We start from the raw sequence: 10,000 nt of genomic DNA, 5'->3' as shown, positions 1-10,000 counted from the left end.
ACCTACACACACACACACACACACACACCTCATCAGACCTACACACACACACACCTCATCAGACCTACACACACACACACCTCATCAGACCTACACACACACACACCTCATCAGACCTATAAACACCTCATCAGACCTACACACACACACACACACACACACCTCATCAGACCTACACACACCTCATCAGACCTACACACACCTCATCAGACCTACACACACCTCATCAGACCTACACACACCTCATCAGACCTACACAAACACACACCTCATCAGACCTACACACACACACCTCATCAGACCTACACACACCTCATCAGACCTACACACACACACACACACACACACACACACACACACACACACGTATATAATGTTCCATTTCTAAGTTCAGTTGTTACATGATTTCTGTATTATAATCTTTTTAATATTTATTTTTTATTATTATTCTTTCTTTATTTTATTATTATCTAGCCATGAATACATTTAATATTGTCTTTTTATTTAGTTTTATTATTATTTTCTGTACCGGCTTTATTAAATGTTCTAAATAATTTTCTATGTTGTTTTAATGCTTGGCTATACAACATGTATTTGTTTTTTTGTCATGCCAATAACGCTTTCTGAAGTGAATGTAATTAATAGAGCGCTGATGATCTCAGATGAGCAAATATCACCAGTCTCGGCTCAGAGTTTCTCATTAATTATTAAACATTCGCAGAAACTTTTCAGCAAGTGTCAGTCCTATAGCAGGCGTGTGACCACGTGACCTCTCGCGCGTCAACTGATTGGCTGAGCACTCACTGCCCTCAAAACACCCACCACGAGCCCTGCCAGAGTTAAATAAAGACACGCACACACACACACACACACACACACACACAGATAATAAATATATAATAATAACTAATATAGTTACACAGCAGTCCAAAGAAGTTCAATAAAGTAACTACATAAAATAAAATATATATCACTGCATAAACTCTGTGAATCCCACACGAATCTGTTCACACACACACACACACACACACACACAGCGAGAGGGAAAGCACCTTCATCACCCTTATGTTCATCACTGAAGCTGATGTGAGCGCAATAACATCCTCGTCTTATCAATATTCATCAGCCCTCACGTCTCGCGCTGTAATCTGATCTAACACCCGTGTGTGTTTCTCTCGTCACGTAACGCGCTTTAACCCGGTTAGTGTGTGTTTGTGTGTGTGTAAGTGTGTGTTTTACCTGCTGCGGGTCCGTGCGGGTTCGGTCTGATCTGCTGCGTGTCTCGCGCTGCCTCTACACGGATTATTCAAATGAACGCAAACACGTCACTCTGCGTCATGACGCAACTCGCTTCAGCGCTGCTCAACGTTGACCGGTTTTCTGCAGAAATGTGGAACATTTCTTTAAAATACATTTAATTACACACTTTAATGGTTGTATTGCACCTGTAAGTGATGGAGTTCGAGTGATTGAGCGCGTGACGACGAGGCTCGGGACAGATGCAGAGTGTGACGCAACACCGACGCAGGGTTGCCTCGGGATGCCTAAACCTTTACCATGGTAATATACATTAGTAATTTATTTCCCCTGCTATAGTTTAAAATCAAAATATATAAATATTGTCCAAAATATTTTGTTTGGGCAAAATTTATTAATTCAATTAATAATATTATAAACATATTATTGTTTTTATACAAAACAAACGAAAATACAATACAAGCCTTCATACAAAGAATACATTTAATTAACAAAGGTCATTTTTCGTGGCATGCAAATACTTTAGTAGCATCGTGACGTGCGACAGAAGAACTTCACTTCCCAGAAGGCCGTGTGCCGCGCACGCGCAGGAGCGTCAACAGCATGACAGCCGCGAGCGGAATGGAGTGGTTGAAGAGTGTGAAAGGAGTGATATTAGACATGTGTGGAGTTCTGTATGATAGTGGAGAAGGAGGAGGACAAGCGATACCCGGATCTATAGAAGCAGTCAAGCGGTATATCTATCTATCTATCTATCTATCTATCTATCTATCTATCTATCTATCTATCTATCTGTCTGTCTGTCTGTCTGTCTGTCTGTCTGTCTGTCTGTCTGTCCTGTGCATAGTATGCAAACTTTCTCAATGCATACTAAATATAGCATACTACCATACTATTCTTATTATTTCTGTCATATCTTTATGAAAAATGTAATATGATTTGATTTATGGTATATAGTGGTGGAACGGATCACAAAATTGTAACTTTGCTTTTCATTTATTACTTAAAGCTCACTTGAAGTACTTTGATACCACATCAAAAACTACTAGCCTAACTGATAAAGTTCAATTATTAAAAACAAGTGAACAGTCAGTAATAAAATAAGAACAAATACACAAATTACAAGCAGAGATGAACACTAAATAACAAAGTTAAAGTCTAACAGTAGTGTTCCGGTACAGAAGTGAATAATTAAGCCCAAATGTAAAAGAGCACTATTTGTTCACTGTAGAAATGAAATATAGTTTCATCTTTGTTAAAGCTGTATTTTGTTGTTTTATTAACATTACAGTTTTTACCAATTGCTTACACATGTCAAAACTAAGTCTCCTTTTTTCAAAACTCTACACACAATTCCCCAAACTGCACACACAAAATGCAAAACGCCTCACATCTCCTTCAAAATGCAACACTGCATTCAAAATGCCATAAACACACGTCAGAATGAAGCATTTGCATCAAATGGCAAACACTTCTTTCATAATAATACATTTTTGGATATACCATGTAAACACTGCTGTTCTAAATCTAAAGCTCTTTGGTCTTTCATAGGCTTATATCTATATTTCAATACAATGTTCTACAGGGAAAGTAATCTGATGTAACAAGCACACTGTAAACACCAGTGCACTGTAGAAACAGAAAATATTTATTAGGTCTAACATTATTGTTGTGTACAGTAGCATACAACAAAACCATAAACATATGTACTGTAAACCAAAAGTATATTCTTTAGAATACAGTAAATACAGTTTTTGCCTATTGCTTACACTCGTTTTGCTAAATTTGGCTCATTGTGTCAAAACTCTACACACAAGCAAATAAGACACAACACTGGGAAATAAACCATTCACATCTATGTCAAATTGAAACTCTGCTATCCAAACCTAACAATCCTTTGTCAAAATGTCACTCTGATGACAAAATGATATCCACTTGCATCATATGAATACACTTCCAGATCAGCAGCAACACACTAGTCTACTTTATAAAATCAATTCCGTTAAATCAAATATAAAAACAAACAATACACTACTGTAAACACAGAAAAACACAATTGTGCGCAAGTGGGCTTATTGGATCCTGCCGTCTGTTGGGGTCTGGCCACAGGATCTCATCAACATCACAAGCGATGTCGTCTCTCGCTGAGCATCGGGGGAATATCCCCTTGTGTGCCGAATCCATCCCTGGACTGACCTCACCTCAGTGTCTCCGCAGGCCTGTTCCATCGCCTGCAGAAGAGGCGTACGGCATGTGGTTGGCGGTCATATACGCACCATCTCCAAGCGGAAAAAAATTCCTCTATAGGATTTAGAAATGGCGAGTAAGGGGGCAAGTACACAACTTCAAACTGATCATGGTTGTCCTGGACCAGAGCAGCCCGATGGAAACTAACATTATCCCAGACAACATCAAACCCTGGGCTGCTCTGGTCCATCCTGTACAACCGCATCATGAAGTGTGATTATGTGTTGCGCATTATAGGGACCCAGTTTGGCATGATGGTGCAGAAGCCCTCGAAGACTTATGGCAGCACACAGTGTGATGTTTCCCCGCGCTGCCCCGGGACCTGCACAATTGCCCTTTGGCCAATTATATTACGTCCCCGTCGTCTGTTTTTGCTAAGGTTGAATCCAGCCTCGTCAATGTAAACACACTCATGCGGCTCTCCAGCTCCATCCATGGCCAAGATTCTCTGTAACAAAAAATACGTATTGTGGGTGGCTTTACTCAAAGCACACACTTACACTACACACACAGAACCGACCCACCCCACACAGGTGCCTGTCTAGCTTTCTGAATGTATCTATGTGGTACTAATCCAGCGGTACATATTCATCTGTTACTGGACTGCACCCATTCTTTATTGTAAATGTAAAGGACTGAAACACTTACCTGTACATATTCATGTCGCAGTTCTTTGACCCTGAAACTGTTCCTCTCAAATGGGACCCTGTGCAGTTGCTTCATGGTCATGTTGTGCTTTACCAAGATCCGTTCGGTCGTTGTGATGCTCACTCGATTTATGTTGTTGAATGCTTGCCTATCTGCCAGTATTTGTTGCTGTAGCTGGTGGAGACGGATTGCATTGCTTGCTCTGACTAGGTTCCTGCTGTTGGGTGATCAGGCGTTGGCGTCCACCCCCAGTAGGTCTTTTAGACATTCGGTAGAAAAATGCAACCACAAATTGTTCTCGTCTGCTTCTTTTTTACAGTACTGTGTATACTGAACTTTACTGTATTTACCATACACAGTACTGAAACATCTTAACACGTTATCACGGTATGTTTCCTGTAGTTTTTCACCAGGTTTGCACACACTGCAGGAGGGATTTTGGCCCACTCCTCCACACAGATCTTCTCTAGATCAGTCAGGTTTCTGGGCTGTCGCTGAGAAACACGGAGTTTGAGCTCCCTCCAAAGAGTCTCTATTGGGTTTAGGTCTGGAGACTGGCTAGGCCACGCCAGAACCTTGATATGCTTCTTACAGAGCCACTCCTTGGTTATCCTGGCTGTGTGCTTCGGGTCATTGTCATGTTGGAAGACCCAGCCTCGACCCATCTTCAATGCTCTAACTGAGGGAAGGAGGTTGTTCCCCAAAATCTCGCAATACATGGCCCCGGTCATCCTCTCCTTAATACAGTGCAGTCGCCCTGTCCCATGTGCAGAAAAACACCCCCAAAGCATGATGTTACCACCCCCATGCTTCACAGTAGGGATGGTGTTCTTGGGATGGTACTCATCATTCTTCTTCCTCCAAACACGTTTAGTGGAATTATGACCAAAAAGTTATATTTTGGTCTCATCTGACCACATGACTTTCTCCCATGACTCCTCTGGATCATCCAAATGGTCATTGGCAAACTTAAGACGGCCTTGACATGTGCTGGTTTAAGCAGGGGAACCTTCCGTGCCATGCATGATTTCAAACCATGACGTCTTAGTGTATTACCAACAGTAACCTTGGAAACGGTGGTCCCAGCTCTTTTCAGGTCATTGACCAGCTCCTCCCGTGTAGTTCTGGGCTGATTTCTCACCTTTCTTAGGATCATTGAGACCCCACGAGGTGAGATCTTGCATGGAGCCCCAGTCCGAGGGAGATTGACAGTCATGTTTAGCTTCTTCCATTTTCTAATGATTGCTCCAACAGTGGACCTTTTTTCACCAAGCTGCTTGGCAATTTCCCCGTAGCCCTTTCCAGCCTTGTGGAGGTGTACAATTTTGTCTCTAGTGTCTTTGGACAGCTCTTTGGTCTTGGCCATGTTAGTAGTTGGATTCTTACTGATTGTATGGGGTGGACAGGTGTCTTTATGCAGCTAACGACCTCAAACAGGTGCATCTAATTTAGGATAATAAATGGAGTGGAGGTGGACATATTAAAGGCAGACTAACAGGTCTTAGAGGGTCAGAATTCTAGCTGATAGACAGGTGTTCAAATACTTATTTGCAGCTGTATCATACAAATAAATAGTTAAAAAATCATATATTGTGATTTCTGGATTTTTTTTTTTAGATTATGTCTCTCACAGTGGACATGCACCTACGATGACAATTTCAGACCCCTCCATGATTTCCAAGTGGGAGAACTTGCAAAATAGCTGGGTGTTCAAATACTTATTTTCCTCACTGTATATACATACACACATACACACTCATATATATTTATATGTATACATATACACACACAATTTTTTTTTTTTTTTTTTAAGAATAATATGAGGTTTCTAAGAATCTGATACAAAATAAACATAAAATAAAAATAAACACACATGCATACAACATCCATACTTTTTTTTTTCTCAAGAAGAATAAATAATAGGTTTCTAAGAATCTGTTTTAAAATAAATAGAAATAAAACACTCACACCGAACACATACACACGCACGCATACAGACATTTTTTTGTGAGTCACTAACCCATGAGGTGTGAGCACAGCAGAGTCAGCATGTGCTGGATGTGTGAGAGGTCTCTGGATGGAGATGAGGCCGGCTGGCTGTGGACTGTGCTGGGGTGGGTCGGTGAACGGCTGGCTGTGGACTGTGCTGGGATGGGTCAGTGATCGGCTGGCTGTGGACTGTGCTGGGGTGGGTCAGTGATCGGCTGGCTGTGGACTGTGCTGGGGTGGGTCGGTGATCGGCTGGCTGTGGACTGTGCTGGGGTGGGTCAGTGATCGGCTGGCTGTGGACTGTGCTGGGGTGGGTCAGTGATCGGCTGGCTGTGGACTGTGCTGGGGTGGGTCAGTGATCGGCTGGCTGTGGACTGTGCTGGGGTGGGTCGGTGATCGGCTGGCTGTGGACTGTGCTGGGGTGGGTCAATGATCGGCTGGCTGTGGACTGTGCTGGGGTGGGCCAGTGATCGGCTGGCTGTGGACTGTGCTGGGGTGGGTCGGTGAACGGCTGGCTGTGGACTGTGCTGGGATGGGTCAGTGATCGGCTGGCTGTGGACTGTGCTGGGGTGGGTCAGTGATCGGCTGGCTGTGGACTGTGCTGGGGTGGGTCAGTGATCGGCTGGCTGTGGACTGTGCTGGGGTGGGTCGGTGATCGGCTGGCTGTGGACTGTGCTGGGGTGGGTCAATGATCGGCTGGCTGTGGACTGTGCTGGGGTGGGTCAGTGATCGGCTGGCTGTGGACTGTGCTGGGGTGGGTCAGTGATCGGCTGGCTGTGGACTGTGCTGGGGTGGGCCAGTGATCGGCTGGCTGTGGACTGTGCTGGGGTGGGTCGGTGATCGGCTGGCTGTGGACTGTGCTGGGATGGGTCAGTGATCGGCTGGCTGTGGACTGTGCTGGGGTGGGTCAGTGATCGGCTGGCTGTGGACTGTGCTGGGGTGGGTCAGTGATCGGCTGGCTGTGGACTGTGCTGGGGTGGGTCGGTGATCGGCTGGCTGTGGACTGTGCTGGGGTGGGTCGGTGATCGGCTGGCTGTGGACTGTGCTGGGGTGGGTCAATGATCGGCTGGCTGTGGACTGTGCTGGGGTGGGTCAGTGATCGGCTGGCTGTGGACTGTGCTGGGGTGGGTCTGTGATCGGCTGGCTGTGGACTGTGCTGGGGTGGGCCAGTGATCGGCTGGCTGTGGACTGTGCTGGGGTGGGTCGGTGATCGGCTGGCTGTGGACTGTGCTGGGATGGGTCAGTGATCGGCTGGCTGTGGACTGTGCTGGGGTGGGTCAGTGATCGGCTGGCTGTGGACTGTGCTGGGGTGGGTCAGTGATCGGCTGGCTGTGGACTGTGCTGGGGTGGGTCAGTGATCGGCTGGCTGTGGACTGTGTTGGGGTGGGTCAGTGAACGGCTGGCTGTGGACTGTGCTGGGGTGGGTCCGTGATCGGCTGGCTGTGGACTGTGCTGGGGTGGGTCGGTGATCGGCTGGCTGTGGACTGTGCTGGGGTGGGTCGGTGATCGGCTGGCTGTGGACTGTGCTGGGGTGGGTCGGTGAACGGCTGGCTGTGGACTGTGCTGGGGTGGGTCAGTGATCGGCTGGCTGTGGACTGTGCTGGGGTGGGTCGGTGAACGGCTGGCTGTGGACTGTGCTGGGGTGGGTCGGTGATCGGCTGGCTGTGGACTGTGCTGGGGTGGGTCAGTGAACGGCTGGCTGTGGACTGTGCTGGGGTGGGTCAGTGATCGGCTGGCTGTGGACTGTGCTGGGGTGGGTCAGTGATCGGCTGGCTGTGGACTGTGCTGGGGTGAGTCAGTTATCGGCTGGCTGTGGACTGTGCTGGGGTGGGTCAGTGATCGGCTGGCTGTGGACTGTGCTGGGGTGGGTCAGTGATCGGCTGGCTGTGGACTGTGTTGGGGTGGGTCAGTGAACGGCTGGCTGTGGACTGTGCTGGGGTGGGTCAGTGAACGGCTGGCTGTGGACTGTGCTGGGGTGGGTCAGTGAACGGCTGGCTGTGGACTGTGCTGGGGTGGGTCAGTGATCGGCTGGCTGTGGACTGTGCTGGGGTGGGTCAGTGATCGGCTGGCTGTGGACTGTGCTGGGGTGGGTCAGTGATCGGCTGGCTGTGGACTGTGCTGGGGTGGGTCAGTGATCGGCTGGCTGTGGACTGTGCTGGGGTGGGTCAGTGATCGGCTGGCTGTGGACTGTGCTGGGGTGGGTCAGTGATCGGCTGGCTGTGGACTGTGCTGGGGTGGGTCAGTGATCGGCTGGCTGTGGACTGTGCTGGGGTGGGTCAGTGATCGGCTGGCTGCTTCAGCGTAGCTCCGGCTGCCCGGCTGCTGATGTTCGTGTGGATGAGAAGGCGAGGGGGCTGCAGGCCGGGTCATGCGGTGTCTTCCAGGGGGAAACACAGGGCCTGTCGTGGGTTTCCTCCGGTCAGAGGTGAAGTGGTCGTGTTTTGAGGGGTGTCCCTGCAGTGGCTCTATGGGGTGTCCATGAGGTCGCTGTGGTGCGCTGGATCTGCGGTTGAGTGCGATGTCCTTCAGGGTTTTGGCGAAGATGGGGATTGCCCTTCTGTGGAGATGGACATGGTCGTAAAGGCTGCTGAGGTTCAGTGTGGGGTGCTGAGCCAGGTGTACGTTGGGCTTTAGGGCACAGTCTCTGGATACTCTAGCATTTATATGCCTGATGGTGTCTGGGTGGAAATCAGAGCGCAGTAGCAGGGTGGAGAGGATGATTTTGGAGTTGGGGAAGTTGGAGGATGCCTTCTCTGTCACATTAATGAGAACTGTAGCTACTCTCTCTCGCTGAGCTCTGAGGTCGTTGGTGCCGGTGTGGATGATAATGTGGCTGGGGGAACCCAGCTGCTCTTCACACAAGAGCTCCAGGGCCTTCTGTGTGTCCGGGCACCATATTTTTTTGTTCTTGGAAACAGTTTCTTTTCGTCGATAAACTTGCCATTGGAGTCCATGAGGAGTATAATCTGAGGCTGTGACTGGCTGCAGGAGTCGGATGGAGGAGGGCCGCTGGGTGCTGGAGGAGCCGTCTCCTCTGAGCTCTGCTGTTCTCCTCTCTGTGTCGGCTGCTTCTCCACAGTTGGGTTATGTGGGACTCTCTGTCCTCTCTCAGCTTCCTCAACTCTTCCCTCATTACAGACAGCTGATTTTTGTACTCCTCTCCCTGGTTTTTCATTTCTTGAGTTTCTTTCTTAAGGATTTCTATTTCTTTCCTGTAATCCGCTTCTTTCTCTGTTGGATCAGTCTCCTTCTCTGCTCGATGCATCTCATCTCTCTCTCTGTCCTCCTCTCTCTCTCTCTCTCTCTCTCCGTCCTCCTCTCTCTCTCTGTCCTCCTCTCTCTCTCTCTCTGTCCTCCTCTCTCTCTCTCTCTCTCTCTGTCCTCTCTCTCTCTCTCTCTCTCTCTCTCTGTCCTCCTCTCTCTCTCTGTCCTCCTCTTCCTCTTCCTCTTCCTCTAGCTCTCCCTGCCTCCATGCTTGCAAAGTTCTCAAATGGCTTAACTGAGGCCTTCTTGTAGCTGGCTGATTGGTGTTCCGATTTGTAAGTAAGTGTTTTCAGGAGTGTGTCTATGTCTTTTCAATTAACCAATGTGTGTTGTATTTTGAATAGATGTGTTTTCCCAATGGTACCCTGAGATTTCATTTTTGAACTAAGTGTCTAATGTATGAAATAGTGTGTAGTGTCAAGGAGCAAGTGTGTTGCAGAATTGCAACTAAAGTGCAAAGCAGCGCTTTTGTTTAAGGTATAGTAACAACAACTTCAAGTTATGTTACTTTGGTTTAAGCATGTGTCTATAGTGTTCAAGCAACGGGCAAAAACTGTAATGAGAGACGACAGCAGGAATATTAGGCTACTGTCAC

General features: G+C 47.6%; 2 protein-coding genes across 4 annotated transcripts in view; one reads left to right on the top strand and one right to left on the bottom strand.

Moving 5' to 3' along the window:
• Nucleotides 1-1,369, bottom strand: part of oat (ornithine aminotransferase) — an 18,253-nt gene extending 16,884 nt beyond the window's left edge. For both annotated transcript variants that reach the window (XR_013819133.1, XM_079850783.1), the window contains exon 1: nt 1,240-1,369. The gene's annotated coding sequence lies outside the window, so the exon portion shown is untranslated. The remainder of the gene's footprint in view (nt 1-1,239) is intronic.
• lhpp (phospholysine phosphohistidine inorganic pyrophosphate phosphatase) overlaps nt 1,333-10,000 on the top strand; it is a 27,340-nt gene continuing 18,672 nt past the window's right edge. Inside the window, exons 1-2 of one of the 2 annotated variants that reach the window (XM_079850798.1) lie at nt 1,333-1,560; nt 1,784-1,991. In XM_079850798.1, the coding sequence (XP_079706924.1) occupies nt 1,861-1,991 (131 nt within the window). In that variant the 5' untranslated portion in view covers nt 1,333-1,560; nt 1,784-1,860. The remainder of the gene's footprint in view (nt 1,561-1,783; nt 1,992-10,000) is intronic. The other variant, XM_079850797.1, reaches the window with a different exon arrangement.

The sequence above is a fragment of the Squalius cephalus genome, assembly GCF_949319135.1.
Source record: "Squalius cephalus genome assembly, chromosome: 19".
NCBI lineage: Eukaryota > Metazoa > Chordata > Actinopteri > Cypriniformes > Leuciscidae > Squalius > Squalius cephalus.
The sequence above is the reverse complement of the archived record's forward strand: the minus strand, read 5'-3'. Positions and strand labels throughout refer to the sequence as shown.